The sequence below is a fragment of the Battus philenor genome, unplaced genomic scaffold, assembly GCF_028537555.1.
Source record: "Battus philenor isolate CCGP_79_NKW_IND1 unplaced genomic scaffold, ilBatPhil1.0.hap1 SCAF_2, whole genome shotgun sequence".
Classification (NCBI taxonomy): Eukaryota; Metazoa; Arthropoda; class Insecta; order Lepidoptera; family Papilionidae; genus Battus; species Battus philenor.
Genome location: NW_027181682.1, coordinates 8,123,764 through 8,143,907, shown reverse-complemented (window position 1 = coordinate 8,143,907; position 20,144 = coordinate 8,123,764). Strand labels below are relative to the sequence as shown.

The window sequence follows — 20,144 nt, the reverse complement described above, 5'->3', positions numbered from 1 at the left end:
TAGGTAGATTAAATTAAAATACGATTTACACTGTAATACAAATCTTCAAAGTGATTTTATTATGCCTCGCTTATATTTTAAGTTTTAGGTATAAACCATTCTCATAATTCATATAAAAATGCACACGCATGCTGTGAGCCCACAAATTTTGGAGTAAAGCAAATATTGATATGTTAGTGAAGTTCGTTATCTTAAAACTATATTCAAAGTAGCTGTGTGTGATACCCATATTAAACAATGTTAACTTTACTTATGATTGCGTTAAGCTATGGTTAAATCTGCAAACTATGTTAACCATAGAGGAATATTTAAGAGTTATGTTTGTAATAACTCAAGTTAATTAAGATTTTTAGATTTATTTGTTCAATAGATATTTGACTGATAAATAGCATAAGGAAAGGTAAGTTTTAATCAATCTGTTAAAATCAGTGAACTTTTGAGAAATCTATTCAATGCGTTCAATTCTTGTAAAGATATTTTGTTTTGGGATTTTTTTTTTCACTAAGAACCATCTTTTTCTTCTGCCCAGAAGGTTGTATATATATATATATATATATATATGTATGTATGTATGTATATGTTATTGTATATGTTATTGTTCTTAAAATTTACTATAAAAACATTCTATAATGACTCTTTGGACACTATAAATTATTATAATTACAGAGGATCTTTTCGAAAATAAAAAAACAGAAAGTAGTTTTAAACGAATTTTTAATGGTTTGCCATTTGATTAAAAATGACACATAATGGTAGTAATTAATGTCCCGTAATTTATTTTATAATAATATAAAACATTAGGGCATGTCCTTATAATAGGTATAACAATGAATTATTTTCATACAGGAATATCATAGTCATTATAATTATTGCGAGTCTATAAAGTGAACCGAAGGACTTGTGGGTTTTCTTCTTTTCACGTCACATGAATGTGGAGGAATTATATTTGGCGTTTGAAATTCTGAAAGAATAAACAAGTGGTTAAATTTTAAAGGTCTATTTGTTTAATATACCATGGATGAATATTTTTTTAACACTTTAATTATTATTTTTAATTTATTTTCAATAATTGTATTGATTTTATGCGACATAAATTTTGAATAACTTTCTTAGCGTATTGTCCAAATTCGAATATTATGTTCAACTAACCGTTATGTTCTTTTATTTCCGAATCTTGTGGCAATAACACTGGGCCTAAAATAGTTGTAAGTCCAGAGCCCAAAGTGGTCATAAGTAATATAGCTATAACGATTATATTTGCATGTTGTTTAGCAATTTTCTTATCTTGTTCTGAAGCTCCTTCCTTCCATAAAGAGTCGGTCGCTACTCGTACTAACACTGCCTGAAATATTATTTCGTATGACTTTCCTGTTTGTGAATGGTAATTGTATTACATGTTTATTTTTTCTACAAAATAGCGATATGAAAATAAGAAAATGGAAAGGTATTTTTTCTGATCATTTTATCTGACTAAAAGGTAAGTCTCAATGATTATTACGAAAAGAGGATGAGGAAAACTAGTCAAATAACAATCATCATTGATTATTTGGGAAATGTACAAATTTGAAAAATATTTGTTTTCGTTAACATATTGTACAGATACTGACAATAATGTAAGATTTCAGTACATACGTTTTGCGAATTCTGATTGGATTTTTTTAAAAGAACGTGGAGAAGAATAAATAGTCAATGTTAATATTTTTGACGATTTTATTAATTAGTTACTTCGACAAGGTGTATGACAATAGCAGACCAAAGGACTCTCGTTCCTTTCATATCCCACGATTTTAAAGTATTTCTGTGTCCATAAGGCAGCCATGCTATTTGTTAGTATCATGTTTTTATTTTCTTAAAAGATAAACGCATGAACGTCATATATAAGCAGTCCCGTTAGATTAAAAGGTATATGGTTTTTGAGCCTAAATTAAACAGATAGCGCAAAGAAAACAATGATAATATTTAATTTCTGCGTTTGTTTTTACTTTATATATTTAGTGGTTTTAGCTACTGTTCAGAAAAAAATGATAAAGTGTTTATGAAAGTTAAAAAGATTTTTTGGTAGGTTAATATACTTCAGATTGCAACGACAAATGTAAATTAAATAAGAGGTCATCGAACCAAAAAATTATATGAATGGACAATTATAATTTGTTGCAGGTTATGTTTGTTCATTAATATAATTTTTGTGACGTTATTTATAAAGTGGATTCATTTTTTTGGGTGCTAAATATTTCTTTTGTAAAGTCGTAACCAACATATTATGTCAGTTATGGTTCTACTGGGATCTAGCACAAATTGTTATCAACTTTATTATTATAAAAGATAAGATAGATACTTTTGCCCAATATCAATATTTTAATTAGAGATATTGTTACGAAATTAATATTGCCAGCAATATGTTTTAGATTTGCAAGTTCGGATGCGATTAATTCAGTTAGTGAAGCATAACCCGTCGCCCGTGTTATACTCCGAATCTCGACCGTTTACCCATTATCTGTACGTGAGAACCCTCTATCAATATCCGTATAATTTTCTGCTTGGTAGAGCTACTTCTAGCTCTTATCTTCGTAGGCGTACTGTAGACAAAAGTAATGTAACAGTCGTTAGTTATATGAGGTACTGTAGTAAAATTTTTCTTGTTTCTGTTATGAATAAATATGGAAAAATTACAATTTGGAAATTTTGGAATGAAATAACTTGAAAAATAATTGAATGTGGATAAATAAGTATTCACATTGTGTACGAATTGGTTAAACTTTTGGGAAAAATTTAATTTTTCCATATTTGTTCATCAAAGTGATTCAAGTTAATTATACAGGTTTTTAAAGGATATAACCAAAATATGTATTTGTTTAATAACATAATTATCATGCATATCACTCTTCTTAGTATGGTTTATTTTAGTCCCCTTTATTAGTATTTCAAAGTTTTAAGTTTACCAAGATTAACTATAGATTTAATGGTGAATCTGCCTAATTTTAATTGCTAGTTTTATAAAAATTATCATTCTCAGATATTTTCGAAACATTCGAATAAAAAACCGTATTGAGAAAAAAACATGATGTTGAATGAGTTTTACAAATTAAATTACAATTTATTTTGTAACATGCGCGAGTGCTGCTTTAGTTACTCTATACTACGCTGAGGTGTGTGCGTAAACCCCTAGCTTGCGACGTGGCTTTATTTACCCTCTTCATTATGTGCTATCTTGCTATTTGTCATTGTGAGTCGATAACTGACATCTATGGAATACATAAGTCAGCGTTGTTTATTGCGTCATATAAATATAACACTGTTTGTTTATAAAATATTGTTACTGTTGTTTTATTCTACACACTATTAATTTACTAGTGAGTAGTTCGTTGTATTACTGAAATAAAAGTGATATTTTTTACTATAGCTTTTATACTAAAGCATATATGTACACGGGGAACAGAGGAGTTAGTATTGGATTTAAACTTTCACGTTAATCTACGGACAACATCGTTACCGTATTAATCTTCTTGTTCCTAAATGTATTAAACTTTGTCCTGACGTATTTGTTTTAAATATCGTATGTACAAACAGTCTATACTGTGCCACTGTTGCCAGTTATTTATTTTACAAAAGGAACTGTATAAACGGTACATCTTATAAAGTTACAATCTACAAAAAAAAACATTTTAATTACACTAAGTTCATAAAGTTCTCAAAGGAAATTAGTTGTGATCGCTGAAGATCTAGGCATATTGTGGCGCTCGTTAGAAAAAAAGTTTTTAAAAGTTATTTTTGTAGAGCCGTAGGTCAGGCCGCTACTCTGTTGGCTCGCTAATGATTGTCCTCGTTTGTGACAAATTACAGCCATGTAAGTCATTCCAGACCAAAAGTGATCATGAATTTTTTAACTTAGCGTTTTCGATACAGAAGTAGGTTAACGCGATATGTTGACGACTTCGTTTAGAATTGAATTTTATTAATTCTGCATATAGTCTATTGTTTTACGATACACGTTAAAGATCAAATATTTTTAATGATAAGAAAGCTACATAAAATCTTTGACCTTAGCCAAATGTCTATTGTAACAGAGCCGTGAGGGAGAAGATCAATAATAGATAGAAGATAAAGATAAATAAGATAAAGATCTTGTAAAGTAATTGGTTGTGGCTACAACCGTGAAGCTTTAAAAAGTTTTTCGCATAAAATTCTGCGCAACACTAAGTTTGCATTGGTTTCTTTAAGACATAAGACATGACAAGTCTATTAAATTCACGAGTTAGGCCGCCACAACCTAGTGCATATAGTCGGCGAACTGAAATTATTACATTTCACGGCTCCTGGGTCATTAAGCCTCTGGAGCGGAGTCCATGAACCGGCAAGTGCAGCATTGAACGTCCACTCGCGAATTGAATAAACATACTTGTTAAGGTCGCTGAAAGACTGTCGCTACCAACCAGTCTTATTGGAAATCTGTGGGGGAGGCCTATGTCCAATAGTAGACTTTCTTCTTTTAAGGTGATAATTGTGTATATCTATTAATTTGTATTGCATGTTTCAATATAATAGGTTTCACCATAAGTAGGCAAAAAGGAAAGTTCCAAGTCCTTGTCATATTAAAAACATCATTAAAAGTTTTTAGATGCAATTATTTAATTGCACGCAGTTATTGAAGTTATGATATTAATTAAAGAGATTTTCTTTACAATTCAAAATGAAGGAAAACAGGGTAACGTTACCTGACTACTTAATATTGAAAATAGATGCTATTAGTAAGTATTTAGCTTTGCAGAGGTAATTAAAATAAGAGGCTCTCTTAACACCCACCCATTTAGAAGGGAGTTTAAGTTTAATGGTCCTTATGTGAAATAAATAGGGAGAAGAGGGAATATTAACAAGGATTTTAGCTACAGTCGGATAAGTCATGTTTACTCAAAATGAATATAATATGAGATAACGTTTAGTTCAGGATCGTGATTTTAATGTCCCTAAATACTTTCGAAGTCTACGTAACCGCTTAAGTGAAGCCGAGTGAAATGACTTTCTTTGGGCTTAAATCTGTTAAAGAATGTATATACTTTTCACACAAATGTAATATTGCAACATATTTTAAAATTTCATATAATTTGATAATAAAGACGACATGAACATATTGTCTAGTTCATTTCATTGTTACCACCCGTATGTTTTACTCATGATTTAAACACAAAATGGTACTGTCTCATTTTTGTTCGCTACGTTGCGACTTTCGATGGTATATCTGGCACACAATTTCTGTTAGTGTCAGTTATATGAAAGTATTAATCAAAACTTAATTATACCACTATGTATGTATGTACATATAACCTCATATCACTTCCTAATACTTTTTAAAACGTAATTTGTCAGAAATTAAAATAAAGTAATTAATTTTTTGCAAAATTAAATTTCCCTTATAGTTATACATTAAAATTACGTTATATAACGACAGTTTATTATTTTTAACGAAGTTTTTGGTGATCGTTTTGTGTTGTTGGGAATCTAGGAATCTTGTCGCACATTTTATTTTTGGCGATAATGGCGTTAATTGAATGCAGCCACAGAGCTATATATGATTAAAGTATTCCAACACTTATTTAAATGGTTATTAACTTGGATACTATGGTTATGGTTCGTCTTAGTTCGGTTTCCTTTTTCGTTCTGTTTCGGTTCTCTTCTTTGACTATTACTTAGTCTGGCCATAAATACTGTTACTATTCAAAAAAAGAAAATATTACGTTTGAATTTGGAATCTGTCATTTTTATATGATTGCTTGATGTGTTTTCTTATTTTCGCGCCATTATATTGTTAAATATTTTGTTATATTAAAATGGAGTGGGGTGATAAAGAGAACCGAATCGCTGTGATTGCCTTACATAAAGTAGGTATGGAGAAAAGTGCAATTTTTAAAACCCTCCACCCGCTTGGTATTAGTCAAATGTTTGTTTACCGGGCTATTGATAGGTACAATGATACCTCCTCTGTTTGTGACAGAAAAAGATCTGGCCGTCCACGTACCGTTCGTGTGAAAAAGGTGATTAAAGCAGTTAGGGAAAGAATTCGAAGAAATCCTGTCCGTAAGCAAAAGATTTTATCTCGGGAGATGAAGATAGCTCCTAGAACCATGTCGCGTATATTAAAAGATGACTTAGGACTTGCAGCCTATAAGAGACGTACTGGTCACTTCTTAACTGATAATTTAAAGAAGAATAGGGTGGTAAAATCCAAACAACTACTTAAGCGGTACGCAAAGGGAGGTCACAAAAAAATTTTGTTTACGGATGAGAAAATTTTTACAATTGAGCAGTATTTTAATAAACAAAATGACCGTATTTATGCTGGAAGCTCTAAAGAAGCTTCGCAATTAGTAAACAGAGTACAACGTGGGCATTATCCCACTTCAGTGATGGTTTGGTGGGGTGTTAGCTATGAAGGGGTGACTGAGCCATATTTTTGTGAAAAAGGTATTAAAACGTCGGCACAAGTTTATCAAAATACCATTCTTGAGACGGTAGTTAAGCCTTTAACTAACACCATGTTCAATAACAAAGAATGGTGCTTTCAACAAGACTCGGCACCGGGTCATAGAGCTCGATCCACCCAATCTTGGTTGAAAACTAACGTTCCGGACTTTATCAGCACTGAAAACTGGCCGTCGTCAAGTCCTGACCTAAATCCATTGGATTATGATTTATGGTCAGTTTTAGAGAGTAAGGCTTGCTCTAAACGCCATGATAATTTGGAGTCCCTAAAACGATCCATTCGGTTGGCAGTGAAGAATTTTCCTCTAGAAAGAGTTCGTGCTGCTATTGATAACTGGCCTCAACGTTTAAAAGACTGTATTGCAGCCAATGGAGACCACTTCGAATAAACATTGTATATTTTTAATAGTTATATATTGATGTATTAAACTAACTCACTATGAAAGGAATAAATGTTACGTATAAAAAAAAAATCGTGCTTTTCTTTATAACAATATTTATGGCAAGACTAAGTATAAGATATTAAGTTTAACAAGTTATATTATGTTAAAAAGTAGGTCAAAATTAAAGGCCATTTTCTAAAATGGTTAGTTTTAGAAAGAATAGTACGATGAATAATTTTTTAAAAATTTGTACAATGTAAATTTGTCTTTTGAACATACCTCTACAATGGCTTTGGGAATCCAAGTTACAGCAACGAATAAGCTTTCCTTCATTGATAACTTATTCGCAACACTGACCAAAAATGCTGTAACCAGCCGCATCAACAGCGCCAGAAACAAACAAGCTACTATTAGTCCAAATTCTGCCAGTGTCATCTGTGACACCTGTGAAATAAAATTACTTACATTAATCGACGAAACTCTTAAGATTAGTATTGATTAATTATGATATATTCATAACAAATATTCATAACATTAATAACCATTTTGCGTACTAAGTTATCATAACGTTATTTATTATTTCTCAAACAAGGTTTTTGGGTAAATCGTATAATACAGATACAAAAAAGTAATGAAAATGTTCAGACCAGTCACCCTGTATACTATTAACATGCATAGCAATACTAATTTTTATCATTTTGTTGGTATAATATCAGGTATTGTCATTTATTTTTAACTTTGTTTTAGAATCAACGATTGTCATATATTGTTTTAGAATATTGATGCTTAAACTTTGTATTGTTCTATTGATGACATTTGTTCTTACTGGAACAATGAACTATTGTAAGTGAAACAATTGTAAATTTTATGTAGAAAATGGTAACAGAGGAAGGAGCGTACGGATATTAGTTAAAGATATTAATAACTGTATTTTATTAAATAAACTCTACGGTCAATAAAAAAAAAATAATAACCGTGAAAGCTACAAATTATTTTAATTTCTTAACGATTTGCTTAGTACTTAAGTATATTTTAGTAGAAGTGTTTCCTTAATTTTAATATTTAATTTAGGTAGGATTTTGTGATGGATCCATTGATTTATTATGTACATTGTATATTGTTGAATATATATAATTATAATTCTAACGTGGTTAGTGAAGAAAAGCTTATTAGTAACAAGCTGAATACACTTATTATGTTGTCGAAATATTTGTGGCTTTAATATCTGTATGGATATTTATAAAATAAAGTTGTTGCCTATACTTATTCTGATTCTAGAAAAATAAATATGTTCAAAAAAAGTAATTCCCAATTAGGTATAGATATGTTTACTTTTGTGTAGTTTTATAAAGGTTAATAAATATTATTTTCAAAATTTTTGTGTTATTAATTTATTCGTTACATGCCTGTGTACGTAATTAGGAATTGCGAAGCTTAGAAAATAAGACGAATATACGGTATGTGCCATACTATCGCCGAAATAGCACTATTTTGTAATTTTTTCATTTTTTTGCAAGAGTTAAAATAGAATCCGAACATTGCTGTGTTGATTATATTTTTGGAGTAAAAGGTACCAATTTAAATGATATCTCAAATATGGTAGGAGTAATGAAGTCATCCATAAATCCTAACTTAGATAAATGTGTTTTTAATATAGTTAAGGCATAAAATAACGTGTTTTCTGATGTACATCTAACACAGTCATTAAGTCAGTTAGTACCTCTAGGAAATATCCGCTTAATGTAAAGAGCATTGGTTCAAATATTAGCCAAAGAACTTTGTAGACCGTGGCCACAGGGTTATCGTTGATGGGCCAGTCACGTCTGGACCAGAGCGTGGCGGCTGTGCCCGCACAAACCATTATTGCTACACCAGCTAAAGAAAAAAAAACAGAATTTTCAGTTTTTTTAAATAAAATATTTCTTATCCCATAATCACAGTATCTCATAAAATATATATAATATAGAGGTAGGCCAATGTCCAGTAGAGGCAATCTTACGGCAGAAATGATGATGATGATTAAATTAAGACGTCATTGACTAAAATTATATTTTTTAAACGAAATTTTGTTTCCTGTAATATAAACACATATTATTAATTAGAGGATAAAAACACCTACAACCCTTAAAAATCAAGATAAATATATAAAAGTATATCATCGTGTACACAACCGACCACCGAGATGGTCTATTTCGTGAATGTTTATAAATGTTCCCAGTTAAAATACTTTTAAAGGGTATTATCGAATGTATCGCACACGAAACATTTCAGAATCCTGTAAATGAACTTTGTTTAGTCTTGATTGGTTGTAATTTTTAAGTAGTGCCGTTATAATTTGCAAAATGAATTCGAGCATATGATGTACGCCATGGTTATAAACATTCCTATTCTTGATTGAATTTAATTGCGATGAAGGCTAACAAAGACGGTCCAGCAATTAGTTCTCCGACTTCTGTTACACTCAAACATTTGTATTCATTGAGCGAACTCTGTTACTATGAAGGATGTTTTTGGGAACTTTTTTTACATACAAGTAATAAAAAAATAAAAGCGACATCTATGTATCCATCGTAATTATGCGAGGTAAAAATATAAAAATTTATAGTGAAGTTAAATTATTTATAGTGATTTAAAGAGAAAGCAATTTTTAGGTGTTTGAGAATAACACATCAATGTAGTTTATTTATAACTCGTTATGACTTACAACATATGTTTTAAACCATTTTATTTGTAACATTTTATAATTTTTCGAATTAAAAACTATCCAAAAATGTTTATTAAGAAAAATATACCGAGTTATTTACAGAACAGTTAAAATAATTACGGGGTAAATTAGAACGTATATAACAAATTAAGTTTGAAACTAGATACTGAAGGTTATTTAACCGAATTGGCAATCGCCTTGTATATGGTATAGTTAAATCAGAATTAATGACCAAGTACGCAGTATGGGAATAATAGAGATATCCGTGTATTGATCGTTTTGCGACCACGTCCTGCAAGTTCCATTGTATTTTGCTACCGGCGAGTGGTTTAATTATATCGAGCTTCCCTGATTTGAAATTAACTACTACAATTTTTTATCGTCAACTAAAAAAAAACTTTCAATATCAAGGAAGTCTTTTATATAGTTGCTAGATAATACAATGTTCGTTTATTATCATCATCCTTTCACGTCCACAGCTGGACAAAGCCATTCGTCATATATTTCCAATAGGACCGGTTAGAAACTGCCTCCAATGTCTAATGAAGATTTTAACAAAGTCGTCTGTCCACCTAAACAATGTTTAAATAATGAATCATGGTCTCAGATTTTGTGGATATAAAAAGTTGGCACAAAAAGTATATTTTCTTTAGCGAACACTAAAGCTGTGCATGTCGCTTCTTAGAATATTGTTAGATATTATACGCTTAGGGGTAAATAAAATGGGTAACTTCACCCTTGATTGACTAGAATGATAATTAAAAAAAAAAAACTAAACAATATCCCATTGAATATTTTGAAGTAATAACTAAAACTTATTTAAATATTTTATAGTACAGGAAACAATTAAATAATGTATGCAACATTAACTCGCTGATGATGCAAATATCGGTATTCCCGACCGACAACTATAACTTGTATTGTCATCAAGATCCTCAACATGTTAGCCGACGACGTTAGACACCCATTGCAAGGCACAGCCCTCCCCAAAGATCGCCACGATGTCCGGTCTTCATACATATATATGTATAAATATATATGTACATGTATATATTTAGATATATATCTATATATATATATAAATATATATAACATGTTTATATACACAGAGCTCATGGCTTTTTTTAAATACGTGTAATATTTTATTTTTTATTCAGTCAGTGAAAAAAATTTAAAGCTGTATCGTATTGGGTACTCCAAATAACAATAAAAATGTATACGGGACACGTATTTTCGACCTATTCGCAACACCTGGTTCGTCGGGCGAAGCTAATTTTAGGTTCTATTTTAGTACAGAATATTTTCTTTTCACATGATACTTAACTCTCCCACATGATACTTGAGGTATGTATGTATAAGTATATATTTATTAATTTAAATTATTACGTCGTAATATATTTACTGAGAGATAAGACTGGATATTAAGAAGCATTACTTGACTAATTAGATATTTGGCAATAATTTTTTAGTAAGCAACTTGATATAAATGTGATTGATTACCTGTTAATTAATAGAAAAATAATTAAACCAATCAAATATTCGTTTATAGACAAGGTCATATGATTCCTTATTCAGCTGTAACGAAAAACTTAACCATTAATATTTTATATTTAACTTACAGGTTCCACCCCATCCAAAATATCCTCCAGCGTAAGTGAGTAAAAGGCCTCCTGCGAAAATAAGAAGGCTTCGTACGGTTGCAGCGTAAGGATCCTTATGGTCCGGTAAAATGTCGGAAAGTATACCCCAAGCGATTCCCAAACCGATGCCCAGAAAAATGGCCAACAGCGCCTATGAGGAAAAAAGATATGCAGCATAAATTGTAATGGTTAGGTCATTCTAAAACTGAGAGTATAATAAACGATAAATATTATAGAATAACTAACAATCTGTGTTTTTATTTGTAAAAATATATTACATTAATAGTTTTTAATACAAGAATTTGAATATGTTGTTTGTGCTCGCCAAACATAGTTGTAAAATTAATATCGCAAAACCTAATATACCAACTAATTGAAGAGTTAAAATTTTATTATATATATTTCAATCTACAGCGTGCGATATAAATATTTCATAAAGGGAAACATTGGAAAACTTTACCTAACTTTTACAAATGGCGCAGTTATACTGTTAAGATATTATAACACTAAATTAGTAATAACTTTATGCTGACTCGTCTATCTTAACCTTTTAAAGTTAATAATTAAGTGGTATTATTTATAGATATTTATCATTGGATATCTTCAAAGTGTTGCGGTTCTTATAAATGTTTGATGATCTGCGGAAATAGAAAAGCATGAATATAGCAATACCATTAACTATTTAACGAGTTTCTACTCTTCTACATTAATTATTTAAAAAAGGTAGTTTACAGAATTAATTATGAGGAAGACATCCAATTTAAAATTTTTAAATGTGTGTCCTGACGCTGGATGTATGATAGTATGACTAGAATAATTATTACTTATTCTTTGTACAAAAGTGTCAAAATTGAAAAGGAAAAACCCACACACATAAACAAACAAACTTGTTACGAATAAAATACAATTGGGTCCGTTCAGGTCCGGTTCCGGCCACAAGAGCCCCGTGAAGCGGTTTGAGGTCGTGCAAACATCGTACAAGTATATTGGGTTCTCCGAGCGAATACATTATTTGAATTTTAAATTTCCTTTTCCTACGGTACATGTTGCACGGTCTTTAGCAATATCAAGTTTGATATATTTTTTACAAAAAAACAAGTTTTTCTAGGCAATGCTCAGGAAAATCTAAAACGAATATGTAAAATGTCCTCAACAGTACAATCGCCTCAACATTACTTAAGTACATATTTGCTGTGTGCATAAATTCAATAAGCGGTGTATTGTCGCTTAGAGTATTTACTATGGCTTGTTACCTTTAAGAGTAAAGATTTCTTCATTTGAAAATGGTGATTTTGTTATTTTTAAATTAATAATTTTACTTTAGTCGAATACAGGAGTAGTAGAAATTAATTCCTTTGCAAAAATGAATATACCGTGTCAAAAGATCAATGATCGAAGATATAACTAACCATAATTTATTAGTAAAAAATGTAAATTAGATAGATAATAAGCGAAATAATACAATTAATATTACACTGAATAGCAAAATTATCACTAACTGTTAAATTTAAAGTAGATATGTAAAAATAAAAAAGCAGACAATAAAAAAGCCAAAACAGTATAGTGAATAGTAAGTTAATAGTATAATAAAAATGTAATATAACTGATTTACCCATAGATTTCGACACAATGGTAGAGATATATATGCAAGGCCAAATACGACGATTTAATAATAATATTAGTAATAAAAAAAACTCAAATATCCCCAAAAAAATCTCTAATGCATACAGGGAGTATGTACTTTCTGATTTGAATTGTGTGCAAAATTATTAATAGAGCGATGATAATTTTTTTACCTTTATAATTCTGTACGTCGGAGGAGATGGAAAAAATATTGCACTGTTTATTACGCCGCACATGCCCTCTGTAAATGTCGTATCCAAACCCCCGGCATTCGCAACTAGTAATGCAATTTTGTTTTGAGTCCCAAGGCCTTTAGTTTTAAACGCTATGACAGTTGGTACCACTACTGCTGGAGACACAGACGACAATATGGATCCAAGGTGAAGACCTGTTAAAATCACAATGTATTAAATTATCAATTGTTATTAATGTAATGTTTTAACAGCAAGATTTGTTTAATACTTCATAAATAATAATTGCTCATAAATATTGTGAGGTCAGTTGAAGTAGCTATGGCCAACACTCTGATAGATATGTTTGCCGGTTGATCACACCCGTCTGTCAAGATTCGTCGTCTAGTTGATAAAATTATGGAAAGGCTTCTAATATCTAAATCTAGTTAAAAAATTGATAATTTGGAGAATTTAAGTAGGAGTGAGTTTTAGTTATTTATATTTTGTAAGGTTGTTCAAGCTCGGCAATCTATAAATCTGTACAAATAAAAATAGATTAAGCTCAACGGGAAGCTAAGGTACGCCTTTGTTTTCCAACATTGTTCAGGAAACTTACGGTGAAGGCCGGTGCGGTTATTTGCTCTCGTAAATCGCGTAAAAAGCGCTTTCCGCAACACTTACCCCAATACCAAGGATATTCGAGAAGTACGTGAGTAAAGATAGCCGTAGATAAACACTCGACGATCCAGGGCAGGGTTGCCAATAAGAAAACCTTCAAGGAATTATTTTTTATGTATGGCCAGTTCCAAGTGAGTGGTCCCTTTGTTAAGATAATTACAGGGTAAATTCGCCTGAAACAAAAATCTTCGTTTAATTAAATAAATTCATTAGATTTTTTATTACAGTATACGATATTGCATTTAAATTTTGTATAAATTTGGTTGAAACAAAATTGTATACAAAATAACGTACGAGTATTATATGTCCAGAATTTCGTGGTAACGAAGTGGTATCTACCGTGGCTAGGCGCCCATTTTTCTGATCCGTGAAAATTTTATTAATTTAATTGTAGCTGATTTTAACAATTTTTTGAACACATATTTTTAATATGTAGTGTAAGGAGACAAACATTTCAAGACGAAATAATTCGAAAACAAAAATTAAAGGATAAATGTAAATAGTAATGGTTAGCCAAAATTTGATATATATATATATATATATAAATATATTTGAGATATATATATATATATATATATATATATATTACTGAAAGGAAATGTATTTCTTAGCGTAGATTTTTCTGAACCTGTAAATAATATTACGTATTTTTAGTAATCGTGAGAAAATAAGATAATATTACAAAAATGGATAAAACAATATGTTTTTGTTTCAGATAATAGACGCCACTTTAAGACAGAAGCTTCCCCCGAAGATATCTACGGGGGATTTACCATATTCGCCACTTTATGCAGGCGGGTTACCGATCACGCTGTGATATTACGGTACACAGAGGACACTGCTGCCCTTCCTCTTGAAACTTGTTTGTATGCAGTGGCAATGTTATATACTTAATGCACAAAGTTTGAGTATGAGATTGTACCACGAGAATCGAATCCGCGTCTACGGACCGCAAGTCCCAGTCCTCTACCGCTGAGTTACCCCCGCTCAAAAATATTTATAAGCACTTTGGAGGTGGTCTTAATTAGTACTTTATAATTCTAAGGCCTATCTAGAGAGTAATCTTATCACAAATAGATTAGTACAATTCGTCTGTTAATCCAGATCCGATTCTCTTTATACTTGAATTTATGGATGTTCCATGAACAAAAAACTCAAGAATTAAAATATATTTTGTTTAATTTTTTATCCTAAAATATATTATCGATAAACATGCCACACATATATTATAATGGTACAATTCGTAAATTTGTTAAAACTATTGCTTTAAATATAATAATATTTTGGTAATTGACAGTGATTTAATCGTTTTTGTGAGCAAGAGTGTGGGGAGCGCTCTTCTTAATATTATCTTTGCATTAACAATGCTACGAGTAGCTGTTACTGGATCACTTTTTTTGTTAGGCAAAGAGCATTAATTATAGAAAGATGATATATTATAGAAAAATTCAAGATTTGTGGATGGGTCAAAATACTATAAGTTAAGATAAATTCATTGACAAAAATGTGTGGATATATGTTTACATACACGTTAACAATTAAAATTAAGCAGAATAATATACTTTGATGATAATAAATCAAGTAACAGAATATACTTCACATGGGGATGAGGAGATCCGTAAAGGTACGAAAGTAGTCGAGGTAGCCTAGCGGATTGGCAAATTAAATTGGTAGGGGGTACGGTACATAGCGAGCAGAACGGATGAACGGCTTTACGGTTCTGGAGTGGAGGACATGGACAGACAAGCACAGCGTAAAATGTCCTCCCTTTAAGGTGTGTGCGCAGCCGTCCGTGTTGAGTTGGTCGGAAGGCGCTAGGTGCGGGCTGCATCTAACCAGTCTTAATAGAAATTTTTTGAGAGGCCTAAGTCCAATTGTGAAAGCACTACGGCTCAAATCATGATGATAATAAAATAATGTCTAAGATTTACTTCGGGATTTTCATTAATTTTTAACTTTAATTACTTAATGAGTCATTTCAAAGAGACTCGAACTTAACACCTTTATGACGATCAGATATGTTACTTGTTATTGTTAGTACCCGCCACGTGGTGAATTTCACCGCAACGCTTATGTCTACCGCCAAACAATAGATTATATAATGATCAAAATTACGGTAACAGTAATAAAAATTATTACGTTACTTAATAATTATGTAATAATTTGTTACTTACCTCAAATGAAAATCTATAATATTTACTATTGGGTCCTCGAGGAAGTTGTTTTCGCCGAAAACTTTATATAGAGCTCCTACAAGAGTCATGCCAGCCATTGCGCTGATAGTCGTATACCTTTCTAATGTATGACCAAACACATATCCCGTTATAACCATGCCGGTCATGTTGAAAATACCCCTTCCTGGCAAAACGGCTTCTTGAAAAATAAACCATAAGGTAATCCAAAGTATTGATCCTGAAATTTATATAAACATTTAATAAACAAATGAAAAAAAAAATTAATAATATACTAATATTGTAAGAGATATGTAAAGAGTATGATGATATAGGTCTACAAAGAAATGTTATATTAAATAATTTGTTACATAATACAATAAAATTACTTCTCTATCTATTTTAATATTAAATTTGAATGATATTTATTCTTCATTTAAATATAATAAGTAGTAAATTAAACGACTAGTAGTAGTTAGATATTGATTTTGTCTGTATAATATCTTACGTAATTACATTCCGCATCTAATTCATTAACATTTTATCTATCATTAAATCATGCTATGTAAAAGATGGAAACATAGGTGAGATATTCATTTAATTACGATAGTTTATGCAGATATTAATTAATTACTTACCACATAATATAACTCCACAATATTGTTTCAATTCATGTTTCGAAGGTAACACCTCCAATAATTTCCGCAAAAAACTTCTTTTCTTTTTTATTGCGCTGTCTCTATAAACATGAAAGAAGAGATATATTAATTTAAACATAATGGAACGTACATATGTATAATATATGTACCTACGAGATAAACACCATTTGTAACATCAGAAGCTGGATTACGAAACAAAATTACTTACTCACGTTTTGGAGCTTTCAAAATCCATATAGAAATGTTTAATTGTTTCCTTATTTTCATGTATCTCTGTAATAAAATATTAACTTATAAATTATTACAATAATCGCAAGAAATTGCCTAAAATTAATATTTCTTTATATAATCAATTCTTTTAATGATTTAATTTTATAAATACGATGATAATAATTTGTAAACGATTTAGAACTTACCAATTCCTTCACTGGCTGTCATTTTTGGTATTTTGCGATAAACGATTCAAGAACGTTGTACCTTGAATAAATTATTTTTTATTTGATCGATTAAGCAAGACGTCAGTCAACTTGTAAGCACTACTCTTAATTAACTTGTAAATACGACGAACACTCGTAGTAAACGAGCCAATCGACATGCGAACGCGTTTACTGTCGTTCTAATAATAAGATTCGTCGCATGCGCACTCAGCCCAATTGCGTTAATAAAAAAATAATTATCGAATGAGGAGCTGTCAATGGTATAGCATTACACCATCGTCAGTGTTGTTATCCTTTTTTTTATATAACTACTGGTAGATATCGCTTGCGTGTTGAGGTTATGTGGAATAGAAAATTTGACATTATTTTTAATTTACTTTTGATATAACTTGGATATTTGTTGTCTCTAAACTACGCCCATTCATTAAAACAAAATTAAATTATATTCCAATTAATTAGTGCAAGTATCTGCATCACATATAATGGTTCTTAATATCGATAAGATTATAACATTATATATTTTTTTGTATCAGTAAAACGCTTCGGAGCAGATCTTTCGCTGAAAGTCCTTGGTCTATTCGTAGCACTGCAGTTCTATAAAGGGCTACCACCTCCACGGGAATTTACCTTTATGTCCTCGGCGTATTATTTCAATAAGCTCCTCAAGTAGCCCGTACTTTTCATGCCAATGGTTTTTTTATAAGTACGCGCGACAGATTGGCAAGATATAAACAAAGTGATTTTTGTTTGATACTGTACTATACTGTATTTGATTGATATTAGGTCAAGTTTATGGTGGACTCCTATGGGCCAAAATCCCTATCCCTATCCTATGGGCCTTCTCTGGATGCTTGTTGTAAATACTTTAACAAATCTTCTCTGTACTACCGTAGTTCCTATTCATTTTACAATTTTATAGTAATAGTTACTCAAGGTACTGGTCTACAAAAAGGAGAGGCAAAACAAATCAAGAACTACAAACCAATTCGCCTAACATCTTGTTAATATAAAGTATTTGCCACAACACTGTTAACACACAACATAAAATAACACAAAACGTATAAGAAAGCCATTGATGAAAATCCGCTTAAAGAACAGACTATTTTTAATAAGAACTATTTAAAGTTAGATTGCATCTACGAACCAAAAATGGTAAATGAGAAATATAAAGAGTTTGTCATGCCACTTAGATTCGTTCGTCGATTATGTAAAGGCATTTGATTCTAATTCACACGAATCTATCTAGAAAGCATTGAAGTAACAATTTATAAACGTCAGTACATAGAGCTGATCAAGGCTATATACAACAACAGCACTGCGAGCATACGCTTAGAGGCTAAGGGTCCAAGATTTCAAATGAAACAGAGAGTCAAAAGAGATCTACTCTCACTCCAACTGCTTAAAACAATTCCATATAAAATATATATACATATATTTATATATATATACATATATATATGGAACACACATCTCTCATGTAACATTTACAGACGATTAGGTATTGCTTTCATAAAATTCCGAACTATTTAAATATATAAAAGGGACTTTAACTAAAGAAAGTGAATTAGTGGGGCCTGCAAATAACTGTGAAAGATGAATGACAAAGGTGGCCATAAATTATTAAAAACTGAATATTTTATTATAAAAAAAAAACAAGACGCATGCTGGCTAAAAGTTGGGGCGATGACACCATGAAAGTTGCTGGAAATTTATGCTTAAGTTCAGCCAGAGATAGAAAACTCTGTAATAACATGAAGATGGTTTATGTCGCATCAGGCGACCCGTGCAATAATAACAAAACATTAAAGTATATTTAAGGAATTTAAAACTAACCATACTGAAAACCTAACATACCAAATTATTGTATTAGTCATAAAATGTAAGATACAGCTTAATAAATAAATAAATTACTCAAGAAATAAAAGAGTGTCAGTTTTATTCATATTTACAAAGCTTTAAATGAATAGTGAACATCAAAGATTTTTATTTCGATTAACATCGATGAGTACTTATGCTTGAATGGACAAATTTAAAAATAAAATATTAATAAAAATGGAATAGTTGATGATATTTTTAATATTATTATTTAAAATTCAATAATTTGTGTCGGCTTACAGATAATTACTCTAAAATAGAAATAGATTTCTTTTCCTTGTTGGTGCAAAATATTTGGCGCTAATTCAATAGCAGTATTATTTTTAGAATGACGTACTACGGGCCTTGTCAATAAATAACGCATGTTTTGAAACAGGGATTTTTAAAGTGTCACCTTAGTATTTCTATCCTTTGTGAAAAAGGGGACTAACATATTCATCGTCATTTAAAAAAATAAGAACTACGTTAGGTATAACAACTATCAAAGGAAAAACCATTTTGTAACACAAAACGCGGTTTCAAGCAACAAGAGCTTTGCAATAATGGAAATTTATTCATAGCATTTACAAAAGACAGAAACTCATATCGCGAATTCTATTCAACGTTACATAGAACTTGACGCTACGACCATTCGTCGGCATAGTATTAAAGAAAAGTCATTTTGACGGTAAACACTACCGCAGGAACGGAAGCTTTTTCACGCAATGGCTCCTACAGAGTTAGCTAGTGGCAGGCCTGTACATCACTGCAATTTGCGCCGTAGCACCCCCGGATACTAGCAGCTCATTAAGTATGAACGTCGTCATCAAGACATCTTTTCTGCAAAAATCACAATGTTTAACAGTAGCACTCTCCACAAGTTAACGATGGTGCGAGGGTGCTTTTGAAAACCCATCACCTCAAAGTGCATATAAATTGCACTGCGAAATTGAAGCGGAAATATGAAAAGGTCTTCGCAGTATAACTTTAGAAAGACAAGTTATGGGCAGCCTCTTTGAAATGTACGATTTCTTAGCGGGATAAAAGGCAAAGATATATTACTAAGAAAAGTGTTAGTTTTATTTTAACGTGCTCTTTTTCGAAGTAAGCTCTAAAGTTTGTACATGGGCTACCTTTAATATATATTTTAAAATCTACTTTTCTTAATATCATTATTAAGTGTAATATTTAGATATATTTATATAAATGTTTAAACTATTATTTTGTTAAAAAAAATGTTATAATAGCTCCTGAATTAGTTTTAAATTAAAAAAAGGTTTAATAATTTTTGTAATTCAGTGGAAAAGTCTACATAATATCATAATTCTCTTATTACAGGTTTTGAAGT

The 20,144-nt window shown here is 30.9% G+C and overlaps 1 protein-coding gene across 2 annotated transcripts; it reads right to left on the bottom strand.

Annotated features, from left to right (window-relative positions):
* Positions 1 to 750: 750 nt before the first annotated feature.
* Positions 751 to 17,093, bottom strand: LOC137922331 (sodium/hydrogen exchanger 9B2-like). Of its 2 annotated transcripts, none has more exons than XM_068765313.1 (11): positions 16,922 to 17,093; positions 16,714 to 16,778; positions 16,485 to 16,585; positions 15,850 to 16,087; positions 13,679 to 13,848; positions 12,998 to 13,212; positions 11,181 to 11,352; positions 8,578 to 8,732; positions 7,137 to 7,301; positions 1,150 to 1,342; positions 751 to 961 (listed from the first exon to the last, which is right to left on the bottom strand). In XM_068765313.1, the coding sequence occupies exons 2-11, from the start codon at positions 16,770 to 16,772 to the stop codon at positions 867 to 869; spliced, it is 1,563 nt and encodes a 520-aa protein (XP_068621414.1). In that variant the 5' UTR covers positions 16,773 to 16,778; positions 16,922 to 17,093; the 3' UTR covers positions 751 to 866. The 2 variants fall into 2 exon arrangements, with proteins under 2 accessions (XP_068621414.1, XP_068621413.1); XM_068765312.1 differs by having other exon boundaries at positions 16,718 to 16,778.
* Between the last annotated feature and the right edge of the window lie 3,051 nt (positions 17,094 to 20,144).

Bases quoted from the DNA above. Each gene is read 5' to 3' on its own strand.
- LOC137922331 (XM_068765312.1), bottom strand. From the start codon at position 16,943: ATGACAGCCAGTGAAGGAATTG. The intron at 13,849-15,849 runs GTAAGTAACAAA...TTTTTGTTTCAG, and splicing joins ATTATAGATTTTCATTTGAG to GCGAATTTACCCTGTAATTA. The intron at 13,213-13,678 runs GTAAGTGTTGCG...TGATTTTAACAG, and splicing joins CGAATATCCTTGGTATTGGG to GTCTTCACCTTGGATCCATA.